Source organism: Armigeres subalbatus, chromosome 2 (genome assembly GCF_024139115.2).
Source record: "Armigeres subalbatus isolate Guangzhou_Male chromosome 2, GZ_Asu_2, whole genome shotgun sequence".
Classification (NCBI taxonomy): Eukaryota; Metazoa; Arthropoda; class Insecta; order Diptera; family Culicidae; genus Armigeres; species Armigeres subalbatus.
In genome coordinates, this window is record NC_085140.1 from 259164007 (window position 1) to 259186740 (window position 22734).

Genomic DNA, 22734 nt, shown 5'->3' on the forward strand with positions numbered 1-22734 from the left:
GTCGGGTCTCCCTTCGTGCCAAGACGAAGAAGTTATAGTTAAATAATATTGCTTTCATTGGCTTCCAAGTCTGTGATGGGAATCAGAACGAAATACTATTAAAACACACTCAACCTTGAACAGAAACTTCGAAATTGCATTGACATTTAACATAACATTTTCTTTCCGCACTAATCATATTTTTTTTCTACCTTTCAGGTAATTCCTCAAACGAGCTAACCACATGCTCGTTGGTGAATGGCATGTAAGTTTAAACCATTTATAATCGGATTAAGATATTTGTTATAGAAAAGTTATATAAAAGGGATGTTATCCTCACAGGTTCTTTTTTTTAGTAACAGTGCCGGTCATGCCAAATTTTGCAAGATTATGCTCGTCGGCTTTTTTCGGTGAACATTATAAAAACTAAGCAATTGCCAAACGTTTCGACCATCACTTCTCTGCTTCTGTTTTTATAATGTTCAACGAAAAAAGCCGACGAAAATAATTTTTCAAGATTAGAACCTCTGTTACACATCAGGCCAAATTGTCAGCTTGGAAGAACAGAGATTTGGATGGAGTGGATGAACGGTACAGTTCTGTCTGAATTCATATTTAAATGTTATTTGTTCAATGCGACTAGAGATGTCGCAATTTAATCGATTACTTCGATTAATCGAATAATCGTTATGATAATCGATTAATTTTGAATCGATTACTACCAAACGGTTAATCGATTCAATAATCGAGAGTAATCGATTAGTTAATAATCGATTTATCGGGATTTAACGACATCATTAAGATGTCGCAAATTAGCATAGCATAGTTACTTCCGGTGGTGCAAAGGGCCGACTTGAAAGATCTCCATCCTTTTTTGCCCGGCTATCGCTTTAACCTGTTGCCAGGTTAGATTTCGGTCGACTTCTTTTATTTCTTTATTGAGGCTTCGCCGCCATGAGCCTCTGGGTCTGCCTCTGCTGCGATGTCCCGCTGGGTTCCAGTCTAATGCTTGTTCACAGATTTCGTGGCCGACCCAGCCCCACTTCCGATACCGAATTTCTGTTGCTGTCGGCCTCTGGTGACAACGATGATGTAGCTCGTTGTTTGAGATCCAGTTGTGAGGCCACCAGGCCCGAATTATATACCGCAGGCATCTGTTAATGAACACCTGCAGCCGTTGAGTGTTCTCCACTGATACACACCATGACTTATGACAAGCTTTTTCAATATTCTCAATAGTTCATTTGATTTGTCCGAATTGATTGAACAAATAAGGAATAAGAGAAAAAAGAAGAATATAGATTTTCTTCTAAACCAAGAATCTAGAAAAATCGAAAACCAAAAGCCAACAGATCAGGGGCCTCATTGCGCATCTCCCCAGTTCTCTCGAAAATCAAGATTTATTTTTCAAGATTTAAATTCCCTGTAATTTTGAAATCTTTATGAACAAAAACCATAATTTGCATCATTGTTTCGCCATTTTGATTCTTACCTTAATTTTTAATAAGGGCCTAAGCCAAATCACCTTGACTATATTAAAAATATATAGGGGAAAATACGGCTTTGGCAGGATTTGTTCTATTATTGGCAGGGGGGTTTTTGTCGACCAAATTTTATGAAATTTGGCCACAATATTCTTTGATATGCAAAGAATGTTTAGGCCAAATTTGATCATAATCAATCATAAAAAACCTCCCTGACAATAATAGAACAAAACCTGCCAAAGCCGTCATTCCCCCTCGCTTAAAAAACGAGCAGATGCGACGACCTCGATAAGAGAAATTGGTACGAACTAGCCTTGCATAAGACTACCAATAATTAACACCCAAAAGGCCGCAAGCTCTTTGAGAAAGCGATTTTTGATTTTGAAAAATCATAACTTTTTATTTTTGTCCAATCTTGATGAAATTTTGACACAAGGTCCAATTTTTATTCTAGTTTTGGCTGCACACTGAGTTTTTCGGAATTTCTGGATGGTTCCGGAATTATTCCAGATTCCCTTGGGGTACCAGCAAACTGGTGTTTGGGGTATTTCGCCAGTTACTCAGTATTTCTCCATGGAATTCATATCAAACAGTATAAAAAAATGTTGCCACATTAATAACGAGTCTCATAGCGATTTTTCCGAAAGTTGGTCTTCCATACGGACATCCCCAGGAAGCTTCCAAATTACCCCAGGGAACCTGTAATGGGGACAATTTCGATTTTGCTCCGAAACATGTCGTGCGACGGCTCTTTCTTCACAATTTTTCATGAATATACTCGCTGTTGTTATAAAAGTGGTCTATGGTCAGTTTGGCCACTCTTGTGACACCCGGAATGCCCCCAGGGAACCTGTAAAGGGGACAATTTCGATTTTGCTCCGAAATATGTCGTGCGACGACTCTTTCTTCACATTCTTTTATGAATATACTCGTTGCTGTTATGAAAGTGGTCTATGGTCAGTTTGGCCACTCTTGTGACACCCGGAATGCCCCCAGGGAACCTGTAAAGGGGACAATTTCGATTTTACTCCGAAACATGCCGTACGACGGCTCTTTCTTCACAATTTTTCATGAATATACTCGCTGTTGTTATAAAAGTGGTCTATGGCCAGTTTGGCTACTCTTGTGACGCCCGGAATGCCCCCAGGGAACCTGTAAAGAGGACAATTTCGATTTTGCTCCGAAACATGTCGTGCGACGGCTCTTTCTTCACATTCTTTTATGAATATACTCGTTGTTGTTATGAAAGTGGTCTATGGTCAGTTTGGCCACTCTTGTGACACCCGGAATGCCCCCAGGGAACCTGTAAAGGGGACAATTTCGATTTTGCTCCAAAACATGTCGTGCGACGGCTCTTTCTTCACATTTTTTTTATGAATATACTCGCTGTTGTTAAAAAAGTGGTCTATGGTCAGTTTGCCCCCCTTGGTACACCCCGAATGCCCCCAGGGAACCTGTAAAGGGGACAATTTCGATTTTGCTCCGAAATATGTCGTGCGACGACTCTTTCTTCACATTCTTTTATGAATATACTCGTTGTTGTTATGAAAGTGGTCTATGGTCAGTTTGGCCACTCTTGTGACACCCGGAATGCCCCCAGGGAACCTGTAAAGGGGACAATTTCGATTTCACTCCGAAACATGTCGTGCGACGTCTCTTTCTTTACAATCTTTCATGAATATATTCGCTGTTGTTATAAAAATGGTCTATTGTCAGTTTGGCCACTCTTGTGACACCCGGAATGCCCCCAGGGAACCTGTAAAGGGGACAATTTCGATCTTGCTCCGAAACATGTCGTGTGACGGCTCTTTCTTCACAATTTTTCATGAATATACTCGCTGTTGTTATAAAAGTGGTCTATGGTTAGTTTGGCCACTCTTGTGACACCCGGAATGCCCCCAGGGAACCTGTAAAGGGGACAATTTCGATTTTACTCCGAAACATGTCGTGCGACGGCTCTTTCTTCACGATCTTCCATGAATAAGCTCGCTGTTCTTATAAAAGTGGTCTATGGTCAGTTTGGCCACTCTTGTGACGCCCGGAATACCCCCAAGAAACCTGTAAAGGGGACAATTTCGATTTTGCTCCGAAACATGTCACGCTACGGCTCTTTCTTCACAATTTGTTATGAATAAACTCGCTGTTCTTACAAAAATTGTTTGGCCACTCTTGGGACACCCGGAATGCTCCCAAGGAACAATTAAATGGAACAATTTCGATCTTGCTCCGAAACATGTCGTGTGATGGCTCTTTCTTCACAATTTGTTATGAATAGATTCGAAATTCTTATAAAGGTGGTCATTGGTCTGTTTGGCCACTTTGTTCAGAATTGCTAACGTATTCTTTTCAGAATCCTAAATAAATTCTGTTCAGAAAACCATTCGATTTTTCTTTCAGAATCGCAAACAGATTCTGTTAGGAACCTTCAACGGGTTCTATTGAGAATCTCAAACGGATTGGGATCCGAATTCCAAACAAATTATGTTACGAATCTCAAACAGATTCTTTTCAGAATCCTAAACGGACTCTGTTCAGAATTCTGTACAAATTCCTCTCCAAATCTCAACCGAAATTATGTTCAGAATTACGAACGGATTCTGTTTAGAACTCCAATCGAAACGGATTCTGTTTGAAATTTTGAATCCCGTACAGATTCGTTTCAGAATCTCAAATAGAGTCTGTTTGGAATTCCAGACGGATTTAGTTTAGAATCTCGAACAAATTTTGCTCATAATCCTGAGTTGATGCTTCTTAGAATCTCGAGCCGATGCTAATCAGGATCCCAATAGGGTTTTTCTCAGAACTTCACCCTAAATTTTTACGACAAGTTATTGTTCACTAAGCCTCGAGCATAAAAAACATGAGATCGAAATTATAGAATGGGTCAGCATATGATCAACTGAGCCGAAAGGTGCTATGGCGAAAAAAAAAACAATTTCTCGTGTCAAGTCTGCTACTGCAAAAAATGTACTATAGACCTGGGTGCTGCTGAAAGAGTCGTCTTTTTGCTCTCAAGCGAGTGAAGGGGTATTTTGAAAATATTCCCATGAGCCAAAATATTTTGCAGTTACTTAGTTGTAAAAAAATTCTCGCTCTTAAGATTTATCTTTTCATGCTGCATGAGGGCGCACAAATGCGCGATACTCGACAAATCGATTTTATTCGAACCTCCCAGCTATCTGGTAATCTGGTAATCTGGTAATATCAACGCACCCTCTGACCATAGCCTATCTGCGTTGTATTTAAATACCGCTGAGCGATACGTCTACTGGGCAACACGTCCGGTGTGCACTGCACTAAGATCTCCTTAGATGCAACCGGACCGAGATCTTACTTTAGGCTCCGAAGGGTCCTGTTTCGCTGTGATATGTTGCCATAAAATAGTAATTTATGCACTTGCTTTTCTAATCTACGGGAATATTTAAATTTACTAATGATATTGATTATTCACTATGTATCTAAATATGTGGCAAGTCAATTCATTCACCGATCAGATTAGAACGAGCTCAGTGCAATTAAAATATAAACGCAATACTTATCTGCAATTCACAGAGGATGTTGGGATTGTCCTTGAAGTAATCTCGTTGTGAACACAGACTTCCTGTATTGACGGTGGTTGTAGGTAGTATTAGTTATGAATACCACTGCTGATACCGGAACTATGTGATTTTCTTGAAGTCTTGAAGTCTTCTTCATCATTGGTCGTCTGGAAAGAGGTAGATAAAAGAATTGGGCCGCTTTCACTCGCCAGCCCGCAAAACATTAGTAAGTAATTAATCTTACTACAAAGACAAAAATACAGTTCTTATAATTCTGCTATTTAATCTGCTATTTAACATATCTGCTATTTAACCTAACTAAAAACATATCCACAATACTTAATAAAATAAAACGATAACTGTATATAGTTTCTATTATTGTCCATATATACCTACTATTCAATCTAGGATTCCAAATCGGATAAATTAATTCAGTTCCCAACCAAAAGATAATCCTCAACGCTTTGGCTGTCAATAGTCCTCACAATATGAACCCTGAAGTTTATAACTTGTTCAATCCTACATCCGTCTATATTAAAACTCAATCCTAACTGCCCCGAAACCGCCCTCAACACACAACCGCCCCGAGCACAGCCACTACATGCGACCCACAGGACCCCAATCAAGGACGGCCCACACTATATACCATTACAACGCAGAGCCTACACCCTCTCCTGGGCTGTGTGACGCTGAAAACATGCTCCTAACATTTGATGCCTAAAAAACAAAAATAATTAAAATAATTACACTAAATCTTACACTCTGAGCGATCCCGGCTGACATCCGCGTTAAACAATGTGTTCCATGAGTGCTGATCACTCATAATAATGCACCGAATCGGGGAAAAAAAAATGCAATGTAACGCAGAGTTTAAACCCTCTCTTGCGCTAAGTAATGCTGAAAACCTAACTTTTAGAAATATACTGAAATTGTTGCGTGGCAAAATAAGTTATACTATTAGCTAATTTAGTTAAACCCTGACTACCCCACATTATACTGGCCCGTTTGGAGTCATCCAGTGGCACTTGGTCTTAACATTCGTTTTCTTTTTAAATTCTACAACATTTCTTCACGCTTACCCCCCATATTAATCATATGTACAACGAATGCTTGACTATTACTATACTAAGTATAGTAAAAGACCGGAAGTAATCATGGGGCCAGCCACCACCGATTTTATTCGAACCTCCCAGCTATAGACTAAAAATAAGCTATGGCGATAAAACCTGTAGAAATAATGTCCTCACAAGTACATAATTTATTTGAAAAAGACTCACAGGAATAAAATATGTTATCCAAATACACAATATTCTGTAATATGTAATATAGACTGAAAAACAAATGCTGTAATAATAAGTTCAAGTTCATAAAAAGTTAGTACGTATTTAAACCCCCAACTCGATCTTCCAGCAGTCAGTTCAGCGAATACGGGCACCTAGGTTTTTTTCAACTAATTGCTTGAAAAGGTGCTTCCGTTGCATGCAGTTTATCCTCCAACGGGATTCGAAATTCAAGTCTTTCAATTATCTGCTTACCCTGCATTAATTATATCTTATTTCTGAGACTGGTGTTGGTAGCGAGGACTAAATACTATATATCGTAAACCGTGACACACTACGTCAAAATGATTAAAAATATATGTATGTATGTATGAATGCCATCATTATTTTCAATAAATTTTCACACAGTTCTGTTTTTTCTTAAATACCTGAAATATCATAATTCTGCTCCTCAGATTCCCCAGTAAGTCCTGGTTGAAAGTTTACTTTTCCTCCTACTTCAAGACAGCATAACTAGTTCTTTAAACTTTTTCTATGTGTGCACATTTAGATTACTCCGAGGCTACTGCAAGTAGCGAAGGGCTAGTAGGATATCGTAAGGGACAATATTTGGAATACCAGGTAGAAATGACAGAATGCTTCATTATTTATTCAAAACTCCCATCGCTTGTAACTATGAAAAAATCAGCCTTTACCTTTGATTTTACTCTAAACATTCTAACGAATACCGTAATTCTACTTGCTTTCATATATGTTCACGATGTCAAGCGTGAATTATAGCGAAGCCTGTTTCTATTTGTTCCTCTTTTGACTGGTGCCGCATCAAAATCAATGACTGTCATCGTCAAAATTCTTGGAATTCTATAATCCCATTGTATTATATTATGTGGGCATCGATGAAACACAAAGTATTCGGTGATACATCATTTACAGCCTTTTGCAAATAGAAGCCGGTTGCGACAGTATATAGATGCAAAAAGGGCTTGTTTTTATCTGTATTTTTAAATTTTACTTTTCTTCGTATCGATAAAATTTTCTCAAATTCCCTTGACCTTCAAATCCAGTTGTCAAGCGATATTGAGATTGACCAGTTGTAAAAATGGAGAGCTCATCGGAGTCGGATCTAGTCAACGTGCATTCTGATGTCGACGAATTCGTCTGTGATCTGAACAGCGACGAAGAGCTTTTTGAAGTGCATCCGTTTGCATACGAAGAGGATGAAACGACATTTTTTAACAAATCAGGAGATTTTGAGTGGTCAACAAAGCGACCTTCCAAAGTTCGTTAAAATGATGCAAAACTTGAACGTGACAAAAGTTTCAATCTATATTTAAGTAAAATAAGTTCACCTAAAAAAGCATTTATGGAGTTTTTCGACGAGGAGATGATGGAAAGGGTAATGCTATACACAAATACGGAAGCTGCTGCAAGGAGTGATACCAATTATCGTCCCTCGACCACTTTTATAACAGCGAGTATATTAAAATTGTGAAGAAAGAGCCGTCGCACGACATGTTTCGGAGCAAAATCGAAATTGTCCCCTTTACAGGTTCCCTGGGGGCATTCCGGGCGTCACAAGAGTGGCCAAACTGACCATAGACCATTTTATAACAACAGCGAGTATATTCATGAAAAATTGTGAAGAAAGAGCCGTCGCATGGCATGTTTCGGAGTAAAATCGAAAGTGTTCCCTTTACAGGTCCCCGGGGGCATTCCGGGTGTCACAAGAGTGGCCAAACTGACCATAGACCACTTTTATAACAACAGCGAGTATATTCATGAAAAATTGTGAAGAAAGAGCCGTCGCACGACATGTTTCGGAGCAAAATCGAAATTGTCCCCATTACAGGTTCCCTGGGGACATTTGGAAGCTTCCTGGGGATGTCCGTATGGAAGACCAACTTTCGGAAAAATCGCTATGAGACTCGTTATTAGTGTGGCAACATTTTTTATACTGTTTGATATGGGTTCCATGGAGAAATATTGAGTAACTGGCGAAATACCCCAAACACCAGTTTGCTGGTACCCCAAGGGAATCTGGAATAATTCCGGAACCATCCAGAAATTCCGAAAAACTCAGTGTGCAGCCAAAACTAGAATAAAAATTGGACCTTGTGTCAAAATTTCATCAAGATTGGACAAAAAATAAAAAAGTTATGATTTTTTCAAAATCAAAAATCGCTTTCTCAAAGAGCTTGGCCTTTTGGGTGTTAATATGCAAAATACTGTTCGGCATAACATGCTTAGGTATTTCAATTCCAAACGAATAATATTTTCCCGAGCAGGAGAAATTAACTAAAAATACTTCATTCTGTTATTGATACCATACTCTGTTATGAACTAGCCTTGCATGAGCAGTAAAATACCAAAAAAAAAAATGCAAAAATTAATATGCATAATTCTTCAGGTATAACTTACTCTGTTATTAAAATACCAAAACGCATCACAAATTTACACTCGTTCTGTATTTCAAATCCCAGAGCATGTTATGCCTAAAGTATTTTGCATATCAATTTTTGGTATTTTATCTCTTACACGAGCAGGAGAACTTGGGGAGCGTGGGGCGTATCCGAGGATGGAGAGATGCGGCCTCGAATCGTGCATTGTGGCGTCAAATTGTTGATTCAGTGTTATCTGTTTAGATGTTAACTAAATAAATGAAAAATGAAATGAACGAGCAGGAGAAATTAACTCGATAATACCACATTCTGTTATTGATACCATACTCTGTTATGAACTAGCCTTGCATAAGAAAATACCATTGGAGCCCGAACAGGAGCGACGACCTTGATAACAGAAATTCGTATTAACTAGCCTTGCATAAGAGGTAAAATACCAAACAATAATACCCAAAATTAATATGTAAAATACTCAAGGCATAACATGCCTAGGATTTCGATATCAAACGAATCATAATTTGTGATGCGTTTGGTATTGAAATACCTCAGTATGTTATGCCTAAAGTATTGAGTTTTAAAACGAAAATAAAAATCTTTTAGGCTGTAACTGGTTTGTCTTTCAACATTATTTTTTTTTCGAAACTTTCACCAAAAGAAGTGGAATTTGTTCAAGTTTTAGGAGATTTCCAGGATTGGCCACTTGGTTCCGTAGTTATTCCGGATTTAAAATGGGTGTTAGCTTTTGGCCATTCCTCAGAACGCATACTTCGCAAATGATTATTTTGATTGACGCATCAACTATGCCAAATTTGATAAGGAATTTTATCAGTACAAAATATGGCCTGTATTCCGAAAATTTCACCGGAACCTGTTACGTGATCTTCTTCTTATTGGCATTACATCCCCACACTGGGACAGATCCGCCTCGCACCTTAGTGTTCATTAAGCACATCCACAGTTATTAACTACGAGGTTTCTAATCCAGGTTACCATTTTTGCATTCGTATATCATGAGGCTAACACGATGATACTTTTATGCCCAAGGAAGTCGAGACAATTTCCAATCCGAAAATTACCTAGACCGGGAATCGAACCCAGCCAGTATGGTCTTGCTTTGTAGGCGCGCGTTTGACCGCACGGCTAAGGAGGGCCCCTGTTACGGGATCACTACGGAAATAGTCGAATACCAGCATGCGACACATGCATTCTATACTAGTTTTGTATTTCCTGGACAGTATTTGAACTGATCGGAACCAGTAGACGGATTTACTGAGTACCGGTTAAAAGGTCAGTTTTGGGAAATAAGCAACCCTATTATGAGGTATATCAAGCTTCAAGATTTTTAAAGTTATGGCCTTCTATGGTGGTTTTGTACTTCCTGGACCGTATTTGAACGTTGTCGTAATCGTTGCACATAAGGGGAATAATTAAAAATAAATATATGATATGCCAACCCAAAATAAGTATTTGAGCAACAGTCTCCTGTTATAGTTAGCAAGTATCACAGAATCGTTACTGACATTTTATTCAAGTGACAAGCAGATAGCAAGCTAAATCCAATATGCTAAAAGCATATTTTTTTTTTTTTGAGGTTTACTGGCGGGACTCTGAATAGAGTAGAAACCTCTGCATCAGGCCTTTGATGATACCGTTGCATAATTCCTTTCGAAGCAGTTTGCCAGCCGTACACGGAACATGTCGTCCAAGAAGACGCTGTTGCAACTGAATCAGAGGGAATTATGTTCATAAATAGTCAGGCAGGTCTCATGCTAACTAACATCGTTATAGTTTAAAGTCATTTTTGTCATTTTCTTGTCAGAGTCAAACTATTTTGTCAGTTTTTATGCTATTTAGACGTCTATTGTCATTGTACGCGCTCGAAATCGACCGAAGCAGTTTTTTTTAACTCACATGGAACATGTTGCCCAATGCTTCATCGAAGAAACTGAGTCGGAAGTTTTTTTATCAAGTATAAGAAAGTTTTCAATCCCCGATTTATAAAAAATGACAAGTTAATAACTTTTGAAGCAGTTTTCCAGCCGTACAAGGATCATGTCGTCCATTAAGACACTGTTGAACTGGCTCAAAAGACATTACATTTACAACTCTAATAGATACTCTCTCCCATTATCTCATTCCTAATCATATAGATTTTTTTTTAATCTTTCGTTTGTTTTAGACGGTCAATTGCCGAATCATATAGATTGATCTGTACGATGTCATTCTTGTCTTGGTCAGAAGGTATGAAGTATGCGTTCCTTGAATTACTTTGTTTGCCTAAGTTATTGGTTCATCCTGTGTCAATACTATCAAACACAATGTAAGTCTTGTAAGAAGTGGAAAGTGGAAACTGTTCGTGCATTTAGTCTATTTTATTGTTATTCCTTTGTCAAGGTATTACTATTATTAATGCTGTCCAATGAGAGCTTGGAGTAGCTCGAAGTTTCTCCCTGTCCTGCTCATGCCGATTTGTTGACAAAAAAGAACGAGCAGGACGGGAACAACTTCGAGCTACTTCGAGTTGCTCATTGGACAGCACTATTATGTTCTAAAAAGTAGCTTGATCGTTTCCAAACTAACTGTCATTATCTATCATGTACTAATGATCAGTTATGAGTCAGCTATAGGATTCACTTTTCGGTGGCAAAGTAAAGCTTCATCACGCCTATTCCCTACTATAAGCAAAAATTATCGTGAATGAAGCCGTCATAAGATTGTTCATATACCATCATTATAGTTTGCGGTATTTTTTATTATTGCTCTTCGAAGTGAGGCATAACAAAATAAAACTGGCACCACGTTCCTAGTTTTGAAAAAACTTCTACTCAATGAATCCAGCAGTCGATTCCCTACGAATGTCTTGAATACTTTGTTTTTTTTTTTAATAAATGTCTAGCTAGCTAAATGTAAGCGTGGCTACGACTCATCGTCACAGGGAACGCATCAGAAAAGTATTGCCGAAAAGAAGAGAACTCACATCATTATCACTGATGAAAAAGGCCTCTGCCTGTCTGCACTACCATTCAAGGCTCCAAGACACGAGATCCGTTGGATCACATGCAAATGCCGTAAATTAGTGCGTCAATGCCAGATATGTAACGCGGCACCAAATAAAAATAGTCAACATGTGATATCACCACGACAGGATATGTCTTTGGTTGCCATCTCAGTGCTAATGGCGTAAGCCGACCCACCGCGGCAAGGTAACATATCCGAGGGGAAGGAAATCCAATATGCTAAAAGCATATTGAGCTAAATCTAGTGGTAACGATTTATTGAGTAGTGGAGAGGAAGTGTTAGAATGATTGATCTGAGACTAGAGACAATAAAAACTACATAAACAACAATTACGAATACAACGAATTACAATACCCTTAAACATGTTCTTGAAGATAATGTTCAATACAAAAGCTAGATTCGAGGAATACCAAACCGACTAGTTCTATTAAAAAATTGAGCAGCTCAAAGAAGTTTTCGAGAAAATTCACTGTTAGGACTCTACAATTTCATCTCTTGGCTATATTTTCCAATCCTAGCAAGGCCAATACAAAGTGGCAGAGTAAAGTGGTATTGCCGTCTCTTTTTTATCATGGAAGTTTACTCAATTTCCGTCAAAAGCGAAAATTGAGTAAAACTTTCTTGTAAAAGAGAGATGGAAATACAATTTTACTCAGTTACTGAGTAAATGAAAATTAACTTGTACTCAATTTCAAATTTACCAGGAAACAGTACGAGAACACAACACGCAATTAAGCCTACTTTAAGTTGTATTTTCAGTTCAACATAGAGCATAAAAACGATATATAAAATTTTACACAATTTGCTCAAACTTTAGTGAGCCCTTTGTACCATCAAAGTGATAGCTTTATAATCGTTTCCATCTGAAATTTGCGTAAACTACTCTTCTATCCGGTGAGAACATTCCATCAAGCCTGGGTGCCCCTGAGGATATACTTGAATTCCATCATGCCGTGGCAACAAAACACCGACACGGGTGAAATACTATCGAACCTTTCTACTCCAACGTTAGCTGTCCATATGCTGGATGCACGTCGTTGACAACTGTTGACGTTTCATGTAAATCGCCAATGCGTAGCTTCAGGCGAGGATCTAAACCAATCCACGTCCGTTCAAAGGGAAATATGTGTTTGCTACTTTTGTTGTTACTCATCTGTTTCATCCATCGTTTTAGGTACCATAACACTAAGAATCGCAAAACACATGTACCACACATTTAGTACAAGAAGATGCCTCCAGTCGCTAAAAGTCAGGCACCAGAAAAAGGATAATCCTTAGCGGAATTGTTGATTAATCGTTTATAAAATTCTTTCCTCAATTTCAAAAGAGCTATGCAGATGTTGGAGATAAACAAGATAGTGTTCAAGGCAGCAGGCGCTAACTACTAGTCAGGAGACTGTAATATTTAAGCATTTGAATAATTCTTACTAAGTATTTCTTTCGGTACATACTTAATAAAAAAAAATTGTATGATGTAACCGGTTTTCATTGGTTTTGTCTGGTCCATTTTAAACCAAATCATTATCGTGTATTTGGCCAACGATATAATATAACCAAAAATACCAAATAATGTACCAATAATTTTTAGAAGCTATCTATGCGCTGTTTCATTGTACGACACAGCGGCCACTTCCACTTTCCATCAAACCCAATCACCAACACGGTCTTATTTGCAGCCCCCAGTTTTCCAATTAAGCTTAAGCTATAAGAAGGTGAATTCTACCTTCTCGAGTCGGTACAACAGATGACGAACAACTATTTCTTCACCGATCAGTATGCTCTGCTGTACACATAAATATTTACTTACGTCTTCTATCGATATTCTGGGGCCGCTAATTTCCTCCGGGAATCGCCACGGTTTCCGTAGATGCGGTTGTGTTTGCTTCCAGCCTATGTATCCCAGTGCCGCTTTTTTAAGATCCTTAACCATGCGGGGCCCCAGAGTGTGAGTCACTTTGTTCACCAGCCACGGTGGAAGTGTTCCCTGGGGATCACAGTGCGCCACGTATTTAAGAATGCATCCAGTCTTTGAGTTTTCGTTGGTTCTCAGTACGAACCCAGTGATGTAGGACATCGCCCTGTGGAATTTAAATACAAATATTTGTTGGTAGTGTCGAACTTTTTTATAGGAAATTTTTTTTTCCAATCAATAAATACCTAACGTATCCCTTTTTAGGAGGGTATTTCTTGTGCGGTACTGAACGGGATAAAAGCATTTGTTCTCCGAGGGGCCCCGTATCAAGCCAGGATCGCTGTAAAACAAAATCCCTCGGTTTTAGCGGAGGCGGGCACGACACTGCAATAGAAAACAAAACACAACAATGGTTACAAAAAGAAATGTAATGGAAAAATACGTTATTGTCTTAAAAAACATTTTACAGTTTGTATATGTGCACATTTCATTTGTTTTTTTCTTTCTTTGTTCTTTATGAAATCTAGAACTTCACCTGAAATTTAGCAGTTTGCTATGAAGTTTTAATGATTTTTATTTATTGAATTTTACTTTAATCATTAGGGAAAGCGCCACATATATAACGGGTGAAGATCTTGCCCTTTTGATGAACAGCCGCCCATCCACTCGGAATGCACAGATGTTCAACAATAGGTGAAGATTCTAGTCATTCAACATATGGCGAATTTCCCTATTAGGTACTTTGTTTGGCCACCATTTATTCACTCCAATGCCTTAGCTCAGGGCCAGTTTGTCAGACCTATAAGTTTACCGTAGATACTGTCGTGCATATAGTAGTTACTTTCGCGCAAGGACACAAAAGAAGATGATATAAATTGATCGCATTACTTCATTCTCGCAAGCACCTGTGGAACTGCTACTGTGTACACTGGGGTAGCTTTTTACGCGGTTTGTTTTTTCTTGTATCTGGTTTAATGAAACATTGAGTTAACGCATAAGAAAAATAGAAAAAAAAACTCAGGTGGTATTGAAAAAGGTGGGGAAATGAATATGAATCGCAACATTGAAGAAATCCATCCGCGTAACATGCAACCCCAGTGTATTGCTGAGCGAGCGTTGACTGCCGCCATAGTGTATACTTTTATTGCTTTTTTGCATTGGATGGGCTGTAGTAACGAGGAATACAAGCCTGAATCGTCGACTGTGCATTTTTAAATTCAATATGCAGGAAATACGAACGGTTATTGGTTGCTACTTCGTTGAAAAATGAACATTTTCCTGCATAGTCGAAGCCAACTATTAAAGCGTTTGCAATAACTTGCTTTGCAACGTTCCTGTATGTTTTAAACATATTAATATTCGATGGAATGGGGTTATCTATATCATGATTCATGGCAATATAGTTTTACATTACTTGGTTTTTGGGTGTATTTGTCTATTTTTAGATGCAGTGCAAAAGTATGTATTTTGAGGTATTCATGACATTTCAGCAAATAAAAAGGCGTCGCACAGTGGGATGGTTTTGAAAAAAGTGGGACATTGGTATTGTCGGCGAAACTATTGATTGGAGAATTTTGACGTGTTCTGGAGGGTGTCTTTATTTTTAGAGCATTTTATTTTAGGTTTAAGAAAAATTTACTTAAAACGGTGCACTTCGAGAAATTTTTTTTTTTTAAATTTTATTGATAAAATTGTTTATATTATATATAGACATTGTAGAAATGACAATTTCAAGACACTTTGTCGAAGACACCAACTTTTTATCTCTAAAGTGGAAAAAGTTATAGAGGTGCGAAGTTAGTAACCCCTTAAAATTATTTTTTTAGCTCTAACTTTTTTATTTAAATTTTTACATTTTTACAATGTTCTACAAAGTTTTAGGTGCTTCAAAAAAACAAACTTCCAAACGAAATCCTGTAGAATCTTCGGTACAAAATCCTACAGGAACTTCCGGAGGAAATAATGAAAGAACTTCCTGAGGATTTTCTAGGTGAACTTCCGGAGCAATTCCTGAAATTCCTGAAGGAACTCCCAGACCAAGTCCTGGAGAAACGAAATCGGACGAAATCCTGGAGGAACTTCCGGACGAAATCCTGGAGAAACTCTCGGACGAAATCCTGCAGAAACTTCCGGAAGAATTCATAGAGAAACTTCCTGGAGAGACTGCCGACGAAGTATGAGGAAGAGCCTCCGGGTGAAATCCTGGAGGAATTTCCGGACGAAAACCTGGAGCGACTTCCGGATCAAATCCTGGAGGAACGTCCAGACGAAATAAAGAAGGAACTACCAGACGAAATCCTGGAGAAAATATCGAAGGAATTCTTGGATGAACAGTCGGAAGATTTCCTGGAAGAACTTTCGAACGAATAACTGAAGGAACTTCCGGACGAAATCCTGGAGAAAGGTCCGTACCAAATCCAGGAGGAAATTCTGGCCGAAATCTTGATAAAACTTTCTGACGAAATACTTGAGAAACTTCCGGACGAAATACTGGAGGAACTTCCAGACGAAATCCTAGAGGAACTTCTGGAAGAATTCCTGGATAATGTCCGAAGAAATATCTGGAGGAATGTCCAGAGGTATTTCTTGATGAACTTCCCGTCGAACTCGTGGAAAAAAATTCCTGAGGAATGGATTTCAGAAAAAAATCCAGAGAATTATTTACGCTTGAAATTAGTCCAGGTGGACTCACGCTGCCACGCCGCCGCCGCTGGGAAATGGTCTATCACGCCGCCGCCGGTAAAATTTAAATCGGCTCACATGTCTACTTCCAGGGTTTATTAAGGTTTTCCTGGAAATACCTTCTTCTTTTTCTTCTACATTCCAACTGGAACTTAGTCTGCTTTTTCAACTTAGTATTTCCTTTAGTAATTAATTGAAAGCTTTTCTATGCCCACTATTGCATGAGTATATAAAAAATCTTTAAATGATTTACTTGGCTCGTCGTGGGAAGGAAAACTTTTGATAGCACAAGAATCTTTCAGGGTTTTGAATCGCAGGGCTTGGAGCTTCTAACATTTCATGCAGATGTAGAGAAATTCATGGTATCTACAGATTTTAATGAACCTTTTCAGAATTTCACACATCTAGATTTGTTACACTTATTATAAACTGATTATATTCTTCATTATTCTTCAGTTAACCATCTTAACAGATTTTTTCTCTTGTTACATTTTCAACATTTGGTTAATTCAACTGGCGGCCTGCGATTTTTTATTAAGTATCAAAAAATGTTAAGCTTCCAGGTTTATATCTGCCTACTTAAAGAAAAGGATCCACCATTGCCTTATTCCGGGCAAATGCTCACTTTCAAGGATATGATCACATCCACCAATGCCTAAACCAACGCCTACCTTTAAAGACGGAATCACATCCACAATCACCTTAACCCAAGCAAACGCATCCCTATAGAAGCGTGATTTTTGAACAAGAAAACACATTAATATGCTCACTAAGAAAACCATGAATCCAATCGAGGGATAACAACTATCAGTGTTTTGTATCCGGCTAATGCATGGTTCCTTCGAAAGGACTATGTCTATTGAATATTATTTCAACCTGTGTTAAATTCACCATTCTGGTTTTTCTTCAGCGCCAATTAGGTAAGCAACTAATTCAGTGAACACAAAAAAAGTTATGTCAAATGGTCTTTATGCCAAATGACTTTCTTTGTGTCAAATGTTTTATTTATTTATTACCAGACTAAGGCCGGAGTGGCCTGTGCTGCACATAAAAGTCTTCTCCATTAAGCTCGGTCCATGGCTGCACCTGATTGATCCACCTTGCCTTCTTGTTTCCGTTGGATCTTTGTGGAGAAGCATTTTCACCGGATTATTCTCCAACATTCTGGCTACGTGCCCGGCCCACCGCAGTCATCCGATTTTCGCGGTGTGAACGATGGATTGTTTTCCCAACAGCTGATGCAACTCGTGGTTCATTCGATTTCTCCACGTACCGTCCGCCATCTGCACACCACCATAAATGGTATGCAGCACTTGCCTTTCGAAAACTCCCAGTGCGCGTTGGTCCTCCACAAGGATCGTCTGGGTCGTCAGTTTGGTACGGCAGCGAACTCTATTCGATCGGAGCGTTTTGCGGAGTCCAAAGTACGTACGATTTCCTGCCATGATGCGTCTCCGAATTTCTCTGCTGGTATCGTTATCGGAGGTCACCAGTGAGCCCAAGTACACGAATTCTTCAACCACCTCGATTTCGTCACCACCAATACAAACTCGTGGTGGGTGGCTTACGTTGTCCTCTCATAAGCCTCTTCCTACCATGTACTTCGTCTTCGACGTGTTGATGACTAGTCCAATCCGTTCAGCTTTGCTTTTCAGTCTGATGTAGGGTTCCTCCATCCTCTCAAAGTTACGTGCCATAATATCAATGTCGTCGGCGAAACCAAATAACTGGACGGATTTCGTGCAAATCGTACCACTTGTGTCAATCCCTGCCCTTCGTGTTACTCCCTCCAGAGCGATGTTGAATAGCAGACACGAAAGACCATCACCTTGCCGTAATCTTCTGCGCGTTTTGAAGAACTCGGTGATGCCCCTGAAACTCGAATTACGCACATCACCCGATCCATCGTCGCCTTGATCAACCGTATCAGTCCGGAAATCCGTTTTCGTACATTAGCTGCCAATGGCTGCCATAGCTGGTCCCGATCTATTGTATCATATGCGGCTTTGAAGTCGATAAATAGATGATGTGTGGGTACGTTGTTTTCGCGGCATTTCTGGAATACCTGACGTACGGCGAACACCTGATCTGTGGTAGAGCGTTCACCCATAAATCCCGTCTTTTACTGCCCCACGAACGCTCTTGTAATAATTGGTGTTAGTCGGCGGCATAAAATTTGGTTCATTATCATACCGCCACCTTTGCCACCGCGAAACGAAAACATCTATGGATTGGAATACAATCGCAGACAGTATATTATAAGCGAAACATTTCGTCCTTCATTTAAAGATGTGTGAAAATCTAGTATTAAACTCAAATAAAATCAAACCGAGTTGGTTAATCCACCCAAAAAGTGCTAGCTTAGACACTATTAAAGTTTAACACAATCTCACTTTCTATGTTTTTTTTTTGGGCGATGCAGAGGATTTTGGGGCTGGGAAGATTCTTAAGATGGTTTGAGACCTCTCCCTCCCTTGGAAAGGGGGGCTTCCATAGAAATAAAACACCAATTTCCAGAGAAATAAAACACCACTTTTTTTCATAACTCGAGAATTAAACAAGCGAATGGACCCAAATATGGCATGTAAAGGTTGGAATAATTTAACCTGCCTTTTCTAGAAAAGGGGGCTGCCATACAAATGAAACAGAAATTTCTGCATAACTCAAGAACTAATCAGAAAATAAATCAATTTTAGGCGAAACGAAGCTCGTCGGGTATGCTGGTATTTAATAAAAAAAACTCATTATTGATCACATAGAATAGGGGAAATGACGGCTTTGGCAAGTTTTGTTCTATTATTGTCAGGGGGATTTTTTATAACTAATTATGCTCAAATTTGGCCTAAACATTCTTTGCATATCGAAGAATGATGTGGCCAAATTTCATAAAATTTGGTCAACAAAAACCCATCTGACAATAATAGAACAAAACCTGCTAAAGCCGTGATTTCCCCTATTAAAATGAAAGTTACATCTGGTTTTTTAAGCTTTGTACCCGGAAGATTTTGTTTGTCTGCCAGACTGTTAAAAGTTTGACTAAACTCACAATTGTCGCAACTTTAACGACGATTTGCTTCCATTGCATACGCTACAGAAGATACACATTTTACGATCAACCGAAAAAGTTCCTCTTCATCCATTAAAGTTCAAAAGTCATGACGCTGGGAGGTTGTTGGCGCTTATAAGTCATTCATCACAAAATAACGCACATACAAACATTCAAAAGGAGACAGTGGTATGAGTTGCAACCTCTTTCATATTGTCTACAGCTTCGACAATAATCATCATCATGAATGTTAAACGTTGATAATAGCATTAGTTTGAAACTTGAATTTTGCAATAGCAATTTTGGTAATTGAAAAAAAAAAAAAAATTCTCGACAAATTATTCATCAGGTTCCACTTCAATTACTAATAATTTGATACGCAATCCTTTGAAATCTATGCCGTGTGGATTCAAAATACGGACATTTAAGCACTTTCTTATAATAAGTCTGACTGTTTTCAATCAGATTGTTCAAATTCCAATTTCAATTTCAACAAATCGTTTGCTTTTTCTATTATGACCGAATGGAATCTGTGTTCAAAAAACTTGAAAACGTTTAACACAATTGTTGTAGATACAATTCACGACACTGTTCGGCTTCTGTTTGATTGAAACTTCAGACAGTTTTGAGAGAAGTAAGGGAACTGTCCCGATCTTTATCTCACAGCACATATATTCATCTTATCGCGAAACAAAGAAATACAGCACCAATTTTATCACTTATTTTTGTCAACATGCGTGCTCACTGCTGAAAAAAATCACAAAATAAGAAACAAATCAAATGGCTTTCTATTGCTTCCTTTTTTGATGGGATGAATATCGGAGTCATGAGATGAATTCCATGAGCAGTTCCCCTACTTGTAAACAACAGATTTACAAAACGAATGCTCCCAGTTTTGAGTTATCTTGCACTATGTACCATTCTCCCCTACACATTTATCTTCTCAGCATAAACGAATTGCCTTTTGACCGGTCGGGGTATATTCTGTAGTAGATTGCTGATGTGGTTCACTTCTTTTGTTGTGGCAGGGGCTAAAGTTTGTTTCCTTTTTTTCCTGTTGTTAAAGTAGTAGGTGACTTGTTTGACAAGGGTTCGATTCCAATAAGGAATCATTTATCCTTCCATGACTATTCTATTTTGTGACGTATAGTGTTTAAAATGTTTCTAAATTATTGTTTTAGTTTTCCGTCATATAAGTTCGAAGAATAACTGTTTTTGTTCTCTCTGAAAACTCTGATCCAATTGACCAGTATATCAGATTTATATTAGATTTAATAAAAATCCGACGCTTTAGTAGTAGTATAGTAGCTTTTGACAGACAACAGATATGGTCATTTTGACATATCCAGGGCTGTAACAACAGTCAAATTTCGAGGTTTTTGCGTTTTTCGTGAATTTCGAAGATTTGTCGCAAATTTGCTCTTCCAGTTGCAAAAATTGCGTTGAATGTTGTCGCGGAAATCGCGGATTTATATTTACACTCTCTCTTGAAAATCGCGGTTTTTGAATTTGCTAAAATTGATCAAAATTGCTGTTTGGTAGACCGTCTGTTGACCTACACTGCTGGAACGAGGAACTGTGTTTAGCACTGAGTCTTGGTTTCCGACGCTTTGGTTGCCTAAAATGTTGTTACGAAAATCGAGGATTATCATCATATTTTTTCTTCAAATTTTGCTCTCAGAGGGTGTTATTGTCAGAACTAAGCTGATATCGCACTTATGCACACACCTCGGACTTCCGGTTGAGGGATAGAAATGTTCTTCATTTTTCCAAATTTCTGCTGCATCCAGCTCTGCTCCTTATTGACTTCCACTACTCTAGGCAGATTATTCTAAGTACATGCCATCTAGTCCTTTTTTCCGTCATAGATCTATTGTCATCAATGCTTGGTTAGCTATTGTTTTCGCCATTTCACAGTTCACAATTACTCGTTTATTCGTTTGTTCGTGCCTGCTCAGTCATTCCCATAATTTGGACTCCACAGGAAATCACTTATTGAACACTTGTTTGTTCATAAAGAGCAGAATCGTGCAACTCCTGCATACCACTCTGCTCCAACATAAACCGAACAGAAAAAAAAATGACAGCATTCTCACATCATGAACAGAGCACCATATTGCCCAATTTGTTCGACAATTTGCAGATCTTACAGTAGTTTCTGTCCGCTCTAGCAACCTTTTATCAGAGAGCTCTTGAAGGTTTGTGGCTATGCTAATAGTATCTATCTGGAGAATTGTTTCCGAGATCTTAACTCTTTCGGTACGCAAAGCTTCAATATCCGTTCAATTATATCCATTACCCCTCCCGGAATGTCAATGAATATCATACGATAATTTTATGATATTCTGGGCAATTCAAACTATCCTTGAGTTCGGGATATGAGATCTACAGCTGCTTAGAAGCTCTTTTCAATACTCAAAGCTTCAATATTCGTTCAATTATATCCATTACACCTCCCGGAAGGTGAACGGATATGGTAAGATAGTTATGAGATATTCTGGGCAATCCAAACTGTTCTTGAGCTCGGGACTTCAGATCTACAGCTGTTTAGAAGTTCTTTTCGTTATTCAAAGCTTCAATATGAATTCCATTATATCCATTACACTTCCCGGGAGGTCAACGGATATCGTAAAATAGTTTTGAGATATTATGGACAATCCAAACTGTCTTTGAGATCGGGATTTGAAATCTACAGCTGCAAATAAAATCTTTCGAAATGTTGGTGCTGGTATATTCAACTGTAAAAATCACATACATTTATAGTAATTTTGAGAAAATTTGAAAAGTTATTACTTTGAGTGACGGAAACCTAAAATAACCATCAGCTCTATATTTTGCCTTTCCGGCAATAAAAAGCTATGTAAGCCAGGCTCTATAAGCAGCGTGATAGCGTTATAGTTGGATTTTTTTATGCTTACTGTTAGCTGAAAAATGTACTGCTATGCCTGTAGATCGCATGTTCTTATCTCAAAGACGGTTTTGATGACCCAGGATATTCCAATATCATCTAAACATGTTCCTTGATTTTCAGGAATGTATTAAGGGTATGAATGAATACTAGAAAAGCTAGAGTGGTGGCTGTAGATCGCAAGTTCTGTACTCAAGGATGGTTTGTATAACCCAGGATGTCCCAAAACCAACTTACCATGTCTCCTGGTCTCCTGGAATATGTTATGGACATGCTTGGACACATATCCAAGTTTCTAGTGACGAGAAAAGCTAGAGGGATGGCTGTAGATCACAAGTTGTGAACTCAAGAACCATTTGGATGACCCGAGATATCCCAAAACCATCTTACCATGTCTCATGGTATTCTGGAGTATGTTTTGGACATGGTTGAGTACATATCCAAGTTTCCAGTGGCGAAAAAATCTAGTTTCGTGGCTTTAGATCGC

General features: G+C 38.6%; 2 protein-coding genes across 9 annotated transcripts in view; one reads left to right on the forward strand and one right to left on the reverse strand.

The window, feature by feature from the left end:
- Positions 1-22734, forward strand: part of LOC134212127 (glucose 1,6-bisphosphate synthase) — a 340080-nt gene that overhangs the window by 200636 nt on the left and 116710 nt on the right. The window lies entirely within an intron of this gene.
- Positions 1-22734, reverse strand: part of LOC134212130 (START domain-containing protein 10-like) — a 103616-nt gene that overhangs the window by 5160 nt on the left and 75722 nt on the right. For all 6 annotated transcript variants that reach the window (XM_062689714.1, XM_062689717.1, XM_062689713.1 and 3 more), the window contains exons 3-4: positions 13857-13995; positions 13507-13777 (exon numbers count right to left, since the gene is read on the reverse strand). In XM_062689714.1, coding sequence (XP_062545698.1) covers positions 13507-13777; positions 13857-13995 — 410 coding nt within the window. The remainder of the gene's footprint in view (positions 1-13506; positions 13778-13856; positions 13996-22734) is intronic.